This window comes from Haplochromis burtoni, unplaced genomic scaffold (assembly GCF_018398535.1).
Source record: "Haplochromis burtoni strain Fernald_Lab_line unplaced genomic scaffold, NCSU_Asbu1 Contig_495, whole genome shotgun sequence".
Taxonomy (NCBI): Eukaryota; Metazoa; Chordata; class Actinopteri; order Cichliformes; family Cichlidae; genus Haplochromis; species Haplochromis burtoni.
In genome coordinates this window covers 52,925-71,220 of record NW_024582856.1, presented here as the reverse complement: position 1 = coordinate 71,220, position 18,296 = coordinate 52,925, and the positions used below count along the sequence as shown (strand labels likewise).

The window sequence follows — 18,296 nt, the reverse complement described above, 5'->3', positions numbered from 1 at the left end:
CGGGTTGAGGATGGAGTCAAGCTCAACTCCCAGTCCTACTGCCAGTTTCTGGAAGACACCTTCTTCAAGCAGTGGTACAGGAAGAAGTCTGCATCCTTCAAGAAAAACATGATTTTCATGCAGGACAATGCTCCATCACACGCGTCCAAGTACTCCACAGCGTGGCTGGCAAGAAAGGGTATAAAAGAAGAAAAACTAATGACATGGCCCCTTGTTCACCTGATCTGAACCCCATTGAGAACCTGTGGTCCATCATCAAATGTGAGATTTACAAGGAGGGAAAACAGTACACCTCTCTGAACAGTGTCTGGGAGGCTGTGGTTGCTGCTGCACGCAATGTTGATGGTGAACAGATCAAAACACTGACAGAATCCATGGATGGCAGGCTTTTGAGTGTCCTTGCAAAGAAAGGTGGCTATATTGGTCGCTGATTGTTTGTTTTTGAATGTCAGAAATGTATATTTGTGAATGTGGAGATGTTATATTGGTTTCACTGGTAAAAATAAATAATTGAAATGGGTATATATTTGTTTTTTGTTAAGTTGCCTAATAATTATGCACAGTAATAGTCACCTGCACACACAGATATCCCCCTAAAATAGCAAACTAAAACAAACTAAAAACTACTTCCAAAAACATTCAGCTTTGATATTAATGAGTTTTTTGGGTTCATTGAGAACATGGTTGTTGTTCAATAATAACATTATTCCTCAGAAATACAACTTGCCTAATAATTCTGCACTCCCTGTAATATTAGGCTTAGTTTCTACAAATCTATGGGAACATAACTGTTAAAACGTCCTTTTAACAGGAAGACACCTCTGGCAGAACTGGGATGGTCAGCCATCTGTTGCAACTGGCTGGGAATGAGGGGAGCAGACAAAACAAAACTGAGAAAGAAAACCAGAGATTAATAATAATTAACAATTTGATGTGACGTGGCATATAAACTAGACTCCAAATTCCTCGCAGTGTTACTGGAGTCCAAACTTATTCCATCCAGAGTAATTATCTGGTTAGACACATTGTTTCTAAGACTTTTCAGGACGAGTACAATACCTTCTGTTTATCTAAATTCAGAAGCAGGGAATAAGCAGTCACCCAGGTCTTTACATCTAGGAATGTATTTCAGTTTAACTAAATGATGTGCTGGGTATCATCTGCAAATGGGTGCTGTGCATTCTAATAATACTGCAGAATGGAAGTATACTGTAAACAGAATTGGTCCTAGCACAGGACCCTGTGGAACTATGTCATTAACGGCAGAAGAAGACTACGTTTACATGAAAAAATTGTGCTCTACTTGATAGATGATCTGCAGATGATCAGTTAATTGTTTCATAACTACTCTTTGAAGAATTTTTGGATAGTAGCTTAAATAGTCTATTTAAATATTAGTACTATTGAAAGTAGCTGTACGTAATGACAGGTTTGTCGAATGGTTACAAATAATTTCTCCAATGGTTGAAATTTTATTTGTGAAGAAATTTGTCAAGTCATCACTCGTTATGGTTAAAGGAAGCTCAACACAGCCCTGACTCTTTGTCAGCCTGGCTGCAGTGCTGAGAAGAAACCACCTTCAATCAATGATGAATACTAAGATGTCCTCGCTTCACAGAGGGCTTTTTCTTATATAGTGGAGCAAACTCTTCTAAATCAGTGAGATGCAATTTTCTCTCCAGTTTTCAGGTTGTCTGCTTCAAGGCGTCCATTGTGGATTTAACCAGGGAGTCAAGAACTTCTGATTCAAGACTATTTTCAGAGGAGACACAGTATCCAGAGTCAGAAACAGTGAGGAGAGAAAACTATTAACAAGTTAATCGACCTCTGTGGGATTAGAGTTTAGGTAACTGCTCTGAACTGTTGCTAAATGACATTGAAGACGATAACAGTGGAGGAATTACATCCTTAAACTTCGTTACAACAATTTCAGAAATCATTTACTGCAATAAAACACGTTCTCCACTGCTGTTTAATTTAATATTCACTTGAATAGAACAGGAAACAATAGCCCTATATGGTAATTGTACATGTACAACGAAATTATGAGTGCTAGACGCCAACTCTGCAGGAATAAAATGTAAATAGTAAGACAGCAGCAATAAATTGGAGAAAGGTATACAGTTAAGATGAATATATACAAGAGAAAGGCACAAAATAAAAAAAGGCACACATAGAAAACAAAGTGCTTGGAAGTAGAGCAAAGGACTTGGTCTAATATAGAGTCAATGTGTAAGTATAGTGTAAAGCAGGGGTGTCAAACTCAAACACACAGTGGGCCAAAATTCAAAACTGGAACAAAGTCGCGGGCTAACGTTAATATTTATTGAAATATATTTATTCCTCCAGATATAAGAATGAATCTTTTCTTATGGACTCAAACAAGTTTTGCTGAAAAACTGAATATGGAACAAGCAAAGCTTAATACTAAACAATATATATATTAGCTGTATAATACCAGTAGGCCAGCTCTAATAGTAATTTGGTATGGCTTCGCGGGCCAAATGTAATTAGGCTGCGGGCCAAATTTGGCCCGCGGGCCAGAGTTTGACACCTATGGTGTAGAGTAATGAGGGTTACTCAAACTGACCCACCCCGGGTGGGCTTTCAGCAGATAGTGTTTGTTAATAGTCTGAACGGCCCAGGGGAAGAAGCTGTTTGTGAGTCTGGAGTTGGGAGACCTGACTGACCTGAGGCGCAGACCAGAGGGCGGTGGGTCAAACAGGTTTTGGGCGGGGAGCGAAGGGTCACCTGTGATGGTGGCGATGGTTATCTGGCAATGGGCTCCAGGGGTGGCAAATGACAGCCAATGATTTTTACCTTCTGCGCAGCCTTCCCTTTTTTAGTAGTGGCCCCTGCGTACCAAATATCCAGGCAGCAGGAGAGCATGCTTTCCACATGACCAGGAAGACCAGGAGAACTTCCAGTCCAAGTTATTGTGGTGGCAGTGCAGCCGCTGCTGGGCCTTATTTACCAGAGCGTTGGTGCTGTGGGTCCAGGTGAGATCGGTGGAGTTTATTGTAAAGTTAAATGTTATTAAAAATTATCAGAGAAAAAAGGAGTCTGTGTGTCAGAGGGGGTCAGAGTTTGATTGACTCTTCTTAGCTGCCTCACAGCATTACGCTTTCAGACAGCACAACGGTATCTTTATGATAAGCAACAACCGCCCTGGTTCAAAGCGGCATCTACGCTGCTTCACAGAGTAAAGCACCTGTTTCTCATAAACGTAACTGGAATAGACTTCATGCTGACCTCCTGTTTTTACCAGTCTGTTTTGCATGCTTGGAACTGGACTGTTTTTATTGTAAAGATGGTAATGTAGAGGAGGCTCTACCTTACAATCCCTTGATACCAAGTATGATGCTCAGCACTGTTAGTGTTCAGAGGTTCCTCATAAATGCTGGCCTAACAAAGCTGGCGGGGCTGAGGACAGCAGGCCAGTGGAAAACAGCTGCCAAGCTGGCTTAGGAGACTGGAGTGAGATCTTTGTGCCTTCAGGAGAAGCTGGTGGAAGAGGTCATGGGTGGTCTTCCTGGACTCTTAAGGGCTGCACTGGGCACTCACTCTGCAGGTAACAAACCAATTTCATCTGACAGTTGGACGTCCCTGTACAAGCTTCCCATAGAGAAACGCAGTGTGGCTCTCCAGTGGAGAGTGGTGCATGGGGTCATGGCTATGAATAAACACGTGGAACATAAAGATCCAAGAACGGGGAGCCACAGTCTTTTCTGTCGGACCAAGGAAACACTGCAGCGCCTGTGGCTTGGCTGTCCCAGGCCTGCTGGCCTCTTTTCTTTGCTGTGACAGTGGCTTCCTGGGCTTGTTTTAGAGGAGGGTCTCTTTATCCTGGGTCCAAAGTACTCTGTGGTGCAGCGTTGAAAGGTTTGCTTAATTAATTTTTTAATAGGTCAAGCTAAGATGAGTACATGGCTCACAAGGAGGAACAAAATGAAGGGGCAGGATCAGTTAATTCTGAAATTACGTTCAAGGGGATAGTAGGTGCACGTTTAAAAGCAGAATTAGTTTATTATGAAATGGTGTCTAACACTGAAGAGTTGGTCTCTGTTTGGGGAATCAGTGGAGTTTTGTGTAAAGTAACTGGAGATGTCATGGTCCTGGGCCATGTGGGCCCAGTATTCTTAGTTTCTTGTATTTTTGTATTTCGTTCCTTATTTAGGCCATGTTTCCTAAGTTGTCCTGTTGTGTTGCTCCTTATTTGACTTCCCCGCGTCGTCTGTGTTACCACCCCCTGTGTTCCGTATCTCCATAGCTTTTCCTTAGTTTATGTCCAGTTTAGGTTTCTGTTTGAACTATTACTCTTATGCTGCCCTCACTCTGTTTTGTTCCTTTCATCAGCCAGAATAAAGGCTCGCTTTTGTTTAACTCCACTCCTGCATCCTCGCTTGTGTTCGCTCCTGGGTCCACCACACACATTTCCGCACGGTCTGCCTCCGCAGACCGTGACAGATGTTTTAGTTTTAAATTTCTGTGAAAATCAAACGGACACCATCTGTTTTGTGTTCATGTGTGTTTATTGTGTTTTGGTTGGGTTTTGTAAAGATGTTAATTTGGCATTCATCTTCAGTTATGGTTGTAGTATAAGCATCGATATAATAAAAGGTGTGTCAAAGGTCTCCTGTCAACACTTATGTATTAAATTATAGAAAAACAGCTCATGGAACAGACGCCAATGAAACTGCTGGTTCTTGCCTCTGTGAGCTGACAATAACAGACAGCATTGAAAGACCAAAGATCCAAACAGGACACACCGAGGTAAGATCTCTTATAAGGATAATGAGGGTTTCATCTTAAGCATTACTGTAACTCACTTAGTGTAACTGGAAAGACATCCACATCATTGGAGCAAGTATAGGTCTCACAGCTTTATAGACAGTGGCACAGCTTTGGGTCCATCTTGTAAGTTTACGGCCATGCCAACTTTATTTATGAAACGCTACGTCCAACCACTGACCAAAATGCTGGACTGACTTCATGGACAAATGCTAATTTACTTTGTACAACTGGCAATTAGCATTGATAATTCAGAGCAACCAAAGCTTTCTAAATATGATGTAAGATTAGAAGGCAAACTAAACTTCACCTAAACTTACTCATCAAAATGGGAACAAGACCTGCTTAATAAAACGGAGCATACATCTGCACTAGTTACAGACAAATCAACAAGAGATTTTAAATATTACTGCATGCAAAACTCTCACTGTTACATATAGGCAGAAACTCCACATACTTTTGTACCATCCTGACACTCGTGCTCTCTTTGTCAAACATCATACGAGTTGCACCTGCATTAGCCTTTCTGCTTTGCGACCACATTAGCTCTGTGTCTAAACCTGCAGAGTCAACAGCACCAGTTGTTAGAGGATGTCCTACGCCTTCTCTGTGCATCTTCTGCACACACTGGCTGTAAATACCCTCTCCTCAACCAGGTGGAAGTTGTTCATTATTTTTAACCTGTCTTCAGGTTAAATAATACTAGGAACCTCATTTACATGTGCAATTCTTTCTGAGGAAATCCTTTTGATTTCTTGCCGTTAAAGCCTCTGAGCCTGTGCTTTTTTCTTATGAATAGACCTATGGCTGATGCAATGCACTTAAACTTAAAAGTTCTGACAGATGTGGAGGATGTTAATTAGGCAAGTTTTAGTGAATAGCTGCATGCTCTGATCAAAGACATTATATTTCTCTTAAGACTGTGGAATAGAATGGGTGGTGGTGAAAACTGAATTTCACTCTATGCTGTCCACGTGTTGTATCATCCGATAATGTAATATAATATAATATAATATAATATAATATAATATGATATGATATAATATAATGTAATATAATATAATATAATATAATATAATATGATATGATATGATATACAGTTTTGATTGTAAAACAAACAGCAAATGTTTGAAAATACAAAATAAAACGTTTTACAAAATAAAAAATGCTGTTTTCTTGCAATCTCTGCACAGAGTATTCCAAAAATGATAAACACATGAATTGTGGCTCTTTAATAGAAAATAAATGATCTTCTTCTATATTGATTTGTGTGCAATTACATTGTCCAGCAAATTGAGGCATTCTCATGAACTTAGAATGAATCAATTAAAAACACACAGGTGAAATGGTAGAACGAGCAGCTTAGACAGGAATCAAAGTATTTGCTTTGAGAGACGAGTCGTCTGTTTGTTTCCATAGCACAATACAGTTAGGCAAGAAGCAAGGCAACTGGCTCATCCTTTTCTGTGGGCTCCCTCTAGCTTGTAGATAGTTTGAAGATAATAGTTTGTTTTAAAAATACCATGATCTATATTTGGCAAGTTTAGAGTGAGACAAAACAAAAAGAACCAATAAAATTCCAATAACTGGACTGGGGGAAAAGGAATGTGTTGGTGTTAAGCCACAGAAATCTTTTGCACTTACTATGTATCCTGGTGCACAGATACAAGCTCCAGTGATGCCATCACAGTAGGCTCCATTAGCACAAACACACAGCTCTCTGCAGCCCTCACCGTAGTAACCTGGTGGACAGGTCTCGTCACAGTAAAGCCCAGTCCATCCCGCAGCACAGGTGCACTCTCCGGACAGAGGGTGACAGCTGAAAGAGCAGGAAGATTAGAAGGTTTTTTTGCAGTGTGTATATTGTTTTGTAGTTCTCCCATTTTGACCACCCTCGACACAAAGTTACTTTTATAGTAGGTTTAGTGGGAAAAGCAGAAATATGTGAAACAAAATATCAACTCCACTTTAACTAGATACAGTAATTCAAACATTCTATTCTACTGAAGTGTTGTACAGTAAGAAAGCCTGAGCAATTATCCAGTACCTGAGTGTGTTTGTGTGTATGCAGGGGCAGTATTTGTCACAGATGAGTCCATACAGGCCAGTGGGACAGAAACGATCCTGACAGCTAGGCCCCTTGAAGCCTTCGTTACAAAGGCAGGCGCCGTTGATGTGGTAGCATTTGGCTCTGTTCTGGCAGTCACACTTGTGAGCACACTGTGGCCCATAAGTGCCAACTGGGCATTCATCCTGGCATCTGGGTTGGTTTAAAAAACACGGAGGAGTTATTTTCCAACATTCTAAGCCTCTCTTCTAAAGGTGCCTGGGATTTTTCTTTTTACAAGTTAGAGTGAAAGAAACAGTTATTACTGCAGCATTTGGGACTTCTATTACTTCTAATCAACTTTGTTACCTGGAAAGACACAATTCAGAGATAATAAATCGAGTTGGAATACAATCCTTGAGTAAACACCCCGTTTTTCTGCAAAATATTGAGCTGGTATTTGGGAAAAGGCAACCATAGCTGTTTAGACAACTTCCCCTTGGTTCCTGGTAGGAAAATAACCTGGGACCAGAATAAGAGCCAAAATATTTTCAGTGTAATTCTGCAAAGAAAGCTAGTTTTCTATTGCACTGAATTTCATCACAAATCATTATTTCCATTATTATTAATCTGAGTCGTGTATTGTTAAATTATGTGCTCTCTGTACATTTTGAAAAAAATAATTGTCTAAAGATAACACATTAGAGCACATGGATAAGAGACTGCAACTGTTCTGCACTTTAAATACAACGCACTAGACCACAGTTTTGAAGAAAAACACTGGATTGTCGACCCTTTGAACTATTTTTATTCTGCCTCACTCAGCAAACCTCCACAATAACAAATTAGTTTAAAAACTTCACAAAAACCAAAACACAAAGGTCTAGAATGACCAAATTTGTATCTCTACTTTTTAGCCAACAGATCGCTGTATGACTCAGAATGGATCGAATCAAGCTTGTTAGACGGCCCATGGCTGAACCTAAAACAAGCTCTCTGTGGACAAGTAAAGATCTCTGATTTTAAGTCCAGCCCACAAAAATGATTTACCCCAGTAAACTGAACTCAAATGTCTACATGGGCAACAAAATATTTAAAATATCTCTACCCCTAAATGGTTATCAAACACATATAAAATGTGTAAAATTGGTGATTCCATTTCCCATAAAACTGCAAAACGGGAGCAAGATCTTTCCATCAACCCATATCAAAACGTCTGATCCTAATACAGCAACTTACAACATGCAGAACTCTCCATAGAACACAATATACAGGACAAAGGATGTTCCAAATGGGCCTCACACACTCAGACACACTGAAAACACCCAAACACCCACTGAAAACTATGTGCACGCTGTATGGTCTTGTACGCCTACTCAGAGGGCCTGTCGGAGGATATGTGAAGACCTTTCCACACGGTTTAGTTGCCACACCTAAACTGCTCATGTTAGGTGACATAAGCACATAAATGGAAGCACATAAATCAAACATAGTTGTTACTGCCTCACACATCGCTAAAAAAATTATCTTCAAGAACTGGAAGTCATAACTTTGTGCATAACTCCGGTTGGCAGGGCCATTCATGTGCTACCTCTACCACACCTTACTTGAGAGCTCACTAGTCTGTGTACACGGAAGAATCCATTACAGAGAGAGTGCGAAGAAGAACAAAAAGGGAGTGACACACCAGTCATGAGATAGGAGGCGCCACCATGCGGTAATACACTGCATTACAACGGCAGCTGTTACACTACGCCAGGCTTCCCCAACTCAAGGCCTCGAGGGCCAGTGTCCTGCAGGTTTTAGATCTCACCCTGGGTCATCACACCTGAATCAAGTGATCAGTTCATTACCAGGCCTCTGGAGAACTTCAAGACATGTTGAGGTCATTTAGCCATTTAAATCAGCTGTGTTGGATCACGGACACATCTAAAAACTGCAGGACACCGGCCCTCGAGGCCTGGAGTTGGGGACCCCTGCACTACGCAGTGACCCACCTCTCCTTTTTAATTACACTACAGCTGTATCATCATATATCACCATACGCAACAACGATGGGCGACCTTCTAAATTCCTTGTTAATACACGTGGAGCTCCTGGTCTTCTGGCCAGCACTAAAGCCTCCAGTTCATCTCAGGCTGTGGCAGCACTCGAGGAGGAACAATATGAAAGTAAATACGGTGCAAAATGTGAGAACCTGAAAACTAAAGTGTGAAAATGTATAGGAAAAAAGATTAAGCTTCACACACTTGTGTTTATCATTTTTACATATTTACACAAATATATCGAGAGCTGCAAAACTTGTAATTCAATCATTTTCATTTTTTTTTTACTACTCACAAGCACCACTCTGTGATTACAACCTTTTAAATTAGTGAATACAACTGTTCACTTGCACTGATGACCAGTGTTGGGAAGGTTACTTTTAAAATGTATTCCATTACAGATTACAGAATACATGCCCCAAAATGTATTCTGTAACATATTCCGTTACGTTACTCAATGAGAGTAACGTATTCTGAATACTTTGGATTACTTAATATATTATCATGCTGTTTACAACTACGTGAATGTACTATTGCTGTGATTTATTACTGTTACTGAAGGTCCGCGACTCCGAACCGTAGTAAAGGGACCTCTGGCTGATACGTCGGGTTCGTGTTGAGCTCGTAGCCGAAAACTAGCTTTACTTTGTTGTCTGGGTCAACTTTAGAGACAGAGAGAGGCGTTGAAAGGCTGCTCCAACGGAGCTTATTGTTTCAGAGGAAAACACGAACACGGTGTCAGTCGAGTCTTAACAGCTTATTTACAGCTGGGCTCGTCAGGCTCTCTTCTTGGCTGCAGTGGTTATTATTATATTTACATGCTTCCAGCTAGAGCAGGGCGATATGACCAAAAATATTCATCACGATATACATTTGAAAATTTGCGATAACGATATAACTGACACTAGACAAAATACTTTACAGCTCCACAACTTTATTAGTGCAAAAAACCCCATCAATGTATTTTCACTTAAACAAGCAGCTGTTTTTTATGTGCATTAAAGTTATATAAAAATGTAACAGTGCAAATTCCTCGCTGACAGTTTAACCAAAAGGCATTTCCAGTGGAAACTGGCCGACATCATCCTCAGCATAACCATGTATAATATCCACAAAACTTAAAAAGAGGTTATACACACACAATACGGTAATATTCATGTTGAGCAGGCAGTACGTATCACTCCGCGAGGCTCCTGCCTACGATAGCCGTAATGCTCCGACAATCCATCAGAGCGGTGCGGCTTCGCAGCTTAGCAAAGTCGCCGTGTACATAAAACCGTTTCGAGGTCAGCAAACACAACCAGAGTTCATACATAAGGCACACGGGATTATAAGGGGCTCTGTCGACTTTCAGAAAAATCAAAGGATTGATTTTAAGTGCGCCGTATTTTCCAAACAACACGGTAATAACGACGGCCCGCTAGCATGCGCTACCAAAAATAGTGCTTTGTTGTGTATCTGACGGACGAAAGCTAAACCAGTTCCACACCAGTGAAGCTGCAGCATTTTTACAAACCAGTTCTGGTTCATGGTTTCATTCAACGATCCACTTTCGCTCTTCTCTTTCTGCGTCACCCCCATGTGCGTATGTAAACACAGGCACTGCGCATGCACGTTTTACCCATATTCTATCGCCATATTTCATTTTCCTATCGTTGCCCAAAATTACACCGGTATTACCGTGAACGGTATGATATAGCCCAGCCCTACTTCCAGCTCCCGTTTTTGCTCGATGACAACTCGTACTTTTCCTTTTTCTCCCTCCTCGCGCTCACAGACACATAACGGGTATGGCAGTCCATTCTCCCTGCAGCACAGACTACACTGCCCATGATGCTATATTCTTTAGAGCTATACCTGTAGCATTAGTCATTACAAGAAGTGTTTGTGAACTAAAAATCAAGAATGTGGGATACTGTTTGTCCATGCGCGGACGGGGGGGGAACATTTTTCTTGTAAAACAAAGGGGGGCCCAGCAAAAACAGTTTGGGAACCACTGCTTTAAACAAACAAAACGCCAGCACTCACTGAGTGTTTACTTTTAAGCGACATGAATACGTTTCAGCTATAGCTGTCATCAGTGCAAGTGAAGAGTTGTATTCCGTGATTTGAAGAGCCCAGCGCTGCTCCTGACGCAGGGAAAACCAATCCTGCAGGGAGACCTACCTCGGCACCTGTGCAGGTGAAGCCAAAGGGCAGATTTGCTTCACCATATTTTCTAGTCTTTGGCTTAGAATGAAGTTGGTTTGGAAACATATTCAGCGATGCTTCATCTCCTACTTTGCATTTCTGTGGGTGCCCTGTGTTAGCAGTGTCCAAGTGTTTTGTTTTTTGTTTTTTTCCCCCCTTTTCATACCGCGCCCCCCCTGCAATGGCTCTGCGCCCCCCTAGGGGGTGGGCCCCACACTTTGGGAAGGCCTGGTTTAAAGGATGGATAAGGGTATAAGATATAGAGTTAAGCACACAGCTTTTTGTATAATATCAAAATGGATCAAGTCGAAAACGCTGTCTCAGATGTAATCACTACAACTCTGCTTCATAGTCTCAACTTTCAATAAATGATTACTGTATGTGATTATGGCAGGGGAAACTCTTCTTATGATTCTAAAAGCCTTTCACAAGGTCTAGAAAAGTATGTCTGCTTTTATAAACCTTGAGAAAGGAAGTGAACTCCAGTTGCTCTTAATAGTTAACTTCCATGTTTTTTACGTTCTTCAGTGTGTAATTGAATAGGAGTATATTACAAGCAACTAGTAAAAAGTTTGGACAAAAGATCAAGTATCTCAGAATTTAAAATAATGGTGCACAAAACCTTGTGGGGGGAAAAAAGCCAGGTATTCTAACTATGATGCACTGTTGAAGGTAAGAACACTTTAAACAGTATTTAAATAGATTTGCAGACTCAATCTTTTAGCAGTTTTTATATGTATGAAGCTACAAGTATCGCAGTCTGAATACGACACCCCTGTAATAAAGCCTCCCTTTACAAACGGTTTTATTGCATTCTGTTTTAGAGAGTTGTTAATTAAACCAAAAACCTTATATTTAATAACTATAAATATACTCTATATATTTATATTTATATTTATTTATATTTACTCTATAACTATAAATATGAACACATGACTTTCTAGCAGGGCAGCTGTACAGTACTGGAGACAGACCTCATAACCTGCTAGCTAAAGATGGCGTGCTTGCATGTTCGTGCTTTCAAGTGTTCAGTGCTTTGTCTCAGTTTTGCATAGAAGTGCCGATGAATATCCAAGAATTACGGCAGATGCTCAGCTACTGTAGTCTCAAGAAAAGGCACAACTTGGTACATTGATGGAAACCCCAAATTGATTTGTAGTCCAAACTAAGTTTTAATATTTTATACATTTAAAGTTCAAATTTATACATTTGCACTGCAGTTTTATATTTTTAAACCTGTATTTGTGCAATGACTCAGAGCTAGAAAAAGAACACTTAAAAGTCCAGTGTTTCCTCTGCAGGTTTGTAGGGTTTCCTTTTAATCATTTGCTAAATACTAACATTCACAAACTACAGGATATAGCTTTCAGATGAGGTGCCATACAATAGTTTTGGCATTGCAGTTTTTCTGCAAAATTCTACAAAAAACGTCGAATGTTAATGCAACAGAAATAACAATGCCGTCCCAGACGGGTTGCTGGTGAACTGGTGGATATTAAGAGATTAACAGCCATAAAGTAATTAAATTGTTTTTTAGAATAATAATGTCCAGAATACTCACTATACCCTGAGTTATAACTTAAGCAAAGAATTGTCAGTCTGGCTTTTACTAATATAAATAAAAACTGAATGGCAGTACTCTCAAAGAGAGTGTTCAGAGCTCCAACATCAGAATCACTCACACCATACGAAGGTCAACAAACTTCATCATAAGACCCTGAGTGGTGCGCTCAAGGTGAATCTTTCAAAGTAACTGAATGGACTCTAATAAGAGTGAACTGTATAGAAAATTCTATAAGCCGAGTCAAGGCTGAATTTAGACCTGCTGCATCATTCTTAACACGTCTACAAGTTGAAACCATTAAGAAACAGACAAATCACTCAATTAAAATGGCTCAGTGAGGATTTCTGTTTAGTGTCACGTTTAAATCATGCCGACTTCCTCAGGACTGTTATCTTGGCTAATTCCATTAGAACGTGGAATGGCTGGGAGAGAACTCAATCTAGGAATTATTCCATGTAGGCTAATTCACCTGTCTGGGGCCTAAATGAATGGAGGTAATTTGGCTCAATTGAGAGTAATGACAGAGAGGGTGAGAGGGAAAGAAAGATGGACAGGGTGGAAGCAGGAGAGAAAGGATAATTAAAGCAGAAATAACGAGTGGGAACGATTCAGAGCTGACCAACATCAGATGAGGGTGCAAAAAGTCTTTTTCAAATAACAGACTCAGAAATTATGACGCTAATAAAGAAGAAAACTATTTAAAATGACTTGTTGTTCAAATGTGCCTCTTGTGGTGATTGTGCTTAAACAAACGTGGAAAAGTGTAGCAGTCTGAGTATTTGGGAGCAAGTGGATAAAGGCATAAATTGCACAAGTATTTTCTAATTTACACTATGTGGAGTAATTTCTTACCACTGACTTCATTTTTTTATATCAGTATTATTTTGCCCTCACTGCACAGACAGCACAGAAACAAAAATCACAGCTCAAACGCTGGGATCACGTCGTAGACACCTCATAACTAATGTGCAATTAGAAATCATTGTGTGTTTAACTTATGATATCGTGTTGCCTTTTGTTCATTTCTTTTTAAAGCCACTATGGTTTACGTATTATGTCTGTGAAGGTTCTCAGTCATCCAGGTCATCGTAGTCAAAGGAGCTTGCAAAGAAAAGCGTCTGGACTTCTTTAAGTTGCTTGAAGACGTTTCACCTCTCATCCGAGAAGCTTCTTCAGTTCTAAGGTCAAATGGTGGAGAGTCCCAGATATAAACCTAGTGGGAGTTATCCCCCCACAGAGGGACAAAAGGACCCCCTGATGATCCTCTAATCGCCTGAGCCAAGGTGTGAAACTGGGTGTGGGTCCCAATCAGCCAGAGTTTCGGGTGAGTTCATTGTGAAACCTGGCCCCACCTTATCATGTGATTTCCTGAGGTCAGATGGCCCAGGATGTGAGTGGGCGTTAAGGCGTCTGGGAGAGGGATCTCAAAACTGGATTATAGATGGCAGAGAGTTGGTGTCGTAAACCCCGCCTCTGTTCAAAGATGGTCGCTCACAGTGGACATAGATGCTTCTTTCACTCCTCTTTCAAACCATCTGTCCTCTCTGTCCAAAATGTGAACATTGGCATCCTCGAAAGAGTGTCCTTTATCCTTAAGATGCAGATGGACTGCTGAGTCTTGTCCTGTGGAGGTGGCTCTTCTGTGTTGTGCCATGCGCTTGTGAAGTGGCTGTTTGGTCTCTCCAATGTAGAGGTCTGGGCATTCCTCGCTGCACTGTACAGCATACACCACATTGTTAAGTTTGTGTTTTGGCGTTTTGTCTTTCGGGTGAACCAGTTTTTGTCTGAGCGTGTTGCTGGGTCTGAAATGCACGGGATGTCATGCTTGGAGAAAACTCTCCTGAGTTTCTCTGATACACCGGCTACATAGGGGATGACAATGTTGTTGCGTCTGTCCTTCTTATCCTCCCTCGCTGGTGTCTGGTCTTCTTTTCTGTGCCTCTTTGCTGACTTTAAGAACGCCCATTTAGGATAGCCGCACGTTATAACTACCCGAAACTCTGGCTGATTGGGACCCACACCCAGTTTCACACCTTGGCTCAGGCGATTAGAGGATCATCAGGGGGTCCTTTTGTCCCTCTGTGGGGGTACTCCCACTAGGTTTATATCTGGGACTCTCCACCATTTGACCTTAGAACTGAAGAAGCTTCTCGGATGAGAGGTGAAACGTCTTCAAGCAACTTAAAGAAGTCCAGACGCTTTTCTTTGCAAGCTCCTTTGACTTGGTAGGGTATCATTGTAAGGTCTCTAACTTCCACTATAAAGCACCTTTGGGTGACTGATGTTGTGATTTGGCGCTATATACTGTAAATAAAACTGCATTGAACCCACAATCTATTTTTGGATTTTATGAATCAGTGTGGTTTTCTAAACTAAAACTGCAGCAATAAACATCAGTTTCAAGTGCAGGCAGCTCGTTCTGTCACTGTGAATACTGATAGTGTTTTCGGGCTCTGACACAGAGTTTTAGTTTTGGTTTGGGAACCGGTGACAGCTGATGGAAGAGCAAGGATTGTTTTGGTTAAGATTTCTCAGGAAAAAGTAAACGTGGCAAAAATGGCTGAGAAATAAAACAGTTGATAATTATCACAAAAAAGTCCTCTAATAATAATGATAAAAGCAGCATGATGGGAAGCCAGCCCTGCTCTTACTTTCACACCCTTACACTGCACCTCTCACTTTGTAAAAGACAAAAAAATATATACACAGTTGCACAAGTGATGGCTTATGCAGTGAGGTAACCATGGGAACTGCCTGCTAAACTTTGATCATTTTTGTCCTCTGTGAAACAAGCTGTCCAACTTTTAAAATGTTGTTAAAATCATATGTAAAAACATTTATTTCAGGATGTTTCTACCAGAAGTGTTCTACAATCTATTAGTCATTGGGTGCACTATAGTTTTACACACACTGCAAAAACACCATCTCAACTGCAAATCATGGTGGCAGGAACATCTTCTGAGGCTGACCTCACAATAACTGAGGGAACGATATATTCCATACCGAAAATACAGGATTAGCTAAGTCAGAGAACCTGAATAGGGCTGTTCATTTCATTAATTCCATTTTGAAGGTAAAATGTTCCAAAATTCTTGTTCATTTCTTTTGAAAGTATCAAAAGCAGCAAAAGAAAATGCTCAGTATGTCACGGTCCGGGGCAGCGGCCGTGTGAAGAGTGGAAGGAGGACTCAAATGCAGCACTTATTCGGATGTGAAGGGTGATTTATTAACAATACCAGACATAAAGTGGAGATGGCAAACAGAACTAAGGATGAACTAAACTGGGAGAAACTAAGCCAAGGAGTAGCAAACCTGAACATCGAAGTGAGAAACAGCAGGGAGAACAGCAGGGAGAGCACGCAGAGGATTACACCAGGTATGAACACAGACGACGCGACGAGGAGCAGAGGAGATCACACACTATAAGTACACAAAGAGACACTGGGAAATCACACACAGGTGGGGGAAACAGCTGGACCTGATTAACCTGACGAGACAGGGGAACACTAACACCAGGGACCAACAGAGGGAGCACAAACCCAGAACCCAGTATCTAAAATCCCAAAACACAAACCATCCCAAAACAGCCCATGAATAATAAAGAGAATAATAACAATAAGGGACACAAACACAAAGTCACTCAGTCATGGCCGCAGGACCATGACACAGTAGAGTTTGCTGTTGGTAAATTACTGGCTGTTAATTACAGAATGCAACTAAGTAAGTTCCCATTTGTGCTCCATTCCAAAATTGTCTCATCCTATGAATACCACCCCACAGGGAGGTCATCCATACCATCTTTCTCTGGGAAAATGTTATCCTCCATACATGCTCTGCACCAAGAATTTCAGCTTTAGATTCATCATTGATTCATCATCAATAAGATTTGTTGCCACTGATTTTCAGTCCAGTCCTTGTGTAATTTGGCATACCTCAGCCCTTTCTCTGTTTTCTTCCTGAAGAATGGATTCTTGCCAGCCACTGTTCCATTTGGAAGCCTCATTTCTGATGAGGCTTCAACAACCAAACTGAAAGGCCAGATGTATCGGTCAAAAGGCTTCTGTCAGGTCCTTGCTGCATTTATTACAGATGGTAGATCAATTTCAATTTCTTAACGACACGACTTTCAGATTCCATTCATCTGCTGTAGATGCTTTTTTTTCACCACTTGGGTATGTTGCTGAGTGGTGGTAGCTCTATTGCATCAGATCAAGAAAGTCCTAGTTCAACTTCACCACCTTACCTGGGCCTTTCTGTGTGGAGTTTGCATGTTCTCCATGTGTGTTTGTGGGTTCTCTCCAGATGCTCCGGCTTTCTCCCACAGTCCAAAGATATGCAGTTAGTGGGGTTCGGTTAAGTAATGATTCTAAATTGTCCATAGGTGTGAATGTGAATGGTTGTCTCTTTCTACGTGTTAACCCTGCGACAGGGCGTATCCTGCCTCTCGCCCTATGGTACCTGGGATAGGCTCCAGCCACCCTGCGACCCTGCCTACACCAAAGAGTAAAGCAGTGAAATGCTGTTTATTAAACATTCTCTCTCTCCCTCTTAGTACACGAGTTAATCATTAATCAATAAATCGATTTCCTCTGCCTTACAGAAACCTGCTCACAGCAGGATGATTATGTTAATGACAGCAATCTTCCTCTGCAGCTTATAACCCAACCAAAGATGCAGACACAGTTTTAGTTCATTTGAAAGCCTGACAGGTAGCCTTGTCCACCCTAGCTGGACAACTCAAAAACAGTTTTATTTGCTGTTATCTATTGTCCATCTGGGCCTTACTCATTTGGGTGATTTCAACATCCATCTAGATACTAAAAATGACAGCCTTAACACAATTTAATCTATTATTAGACTCAGTTGACTCAAAAGTCATTTCTGTCCTGCTACATCTCACTGCAGCATAATATTTTAATACAATGATTAGAACATGCTATGGGTATTAAAGGTACTGCAATGCAGTGGGCTGAACCATATCTATCTATTAGACACCAATTTGTTCCTGTAAATAAATTGTCCTGTTTAAACACTCAGGTTAATTATAGAGTTCAGCATAGTTTTGTGCTGGGACCAATTCTGTTTACATTAAACTTGATTCCTTTAGGCAGGATCATTAGAAAACACAGCATGCACTTTTACTGCTATACAGATGATACCCAACTTTATTTGTCCATGAAGCCGGATAACACAAACCAATTAGCTAAGCTTTATGTCTTTAAGACATAAAGAGTTGAATGACCTCAAGGTTTCTGCTTCTACATTCAGATAAAACTGAGATTATTGTACTCTTAAAATCTTAAATCTTAAATGATAATGAAATGATGGGCCCAATGATACCCCTGAGAAAAGAAAATCGTGCGGTCTCATTGGAGTTACAAGATGTTTTTCAGTTTCCAACCATGGGGGATCTGGATCCAACCAATGTCTAATGTGCTGTAAGGTAAAAGACCAATGACATAGTTTGGATTTTGGTACTAACCAACCTCCTTCTAGTCTTTGTTTGGGGCGATCGTGGCTCAAGAGTTGGCAGTTCCTCTTGTAATCGTAAGGTTGCTGGTTCGAGCTCCGACAGTCTCAGTTGTTGTGTCCTTGGGCAAGACACTTCACCCGTTGCCTACTGGTGGTGGTCAGAGGGCCCGGTGGCGCCAGTGTCCGG

General features: G+C 41.0%; 1 protein-coding gene across 1 annotated transcript in view; it reads right to left on the bottom strand.

Annotated features, from left to right (window-relative positions):
- Nucleotides 1-18,296, bottom strand: part of LOC102301508 (multiple epidermal growth factor-like domains protein 10) — a gene marked incomplete at its 5' end in the record, with an annotated part of 97,103 nt that overhangs the window by 67,703 nt on the left and 11,104 nt on the right. The window contains 2 exon segments of the mRNA XM_014329053.2: nucleotides 6,436-6,610; nucleotides 6,839-7,051. Coding sequence (XP_014184539.2) covers nucleotides 6,436-6,610; nucleotides 6,839-7,051 — 388 coding nt within the window.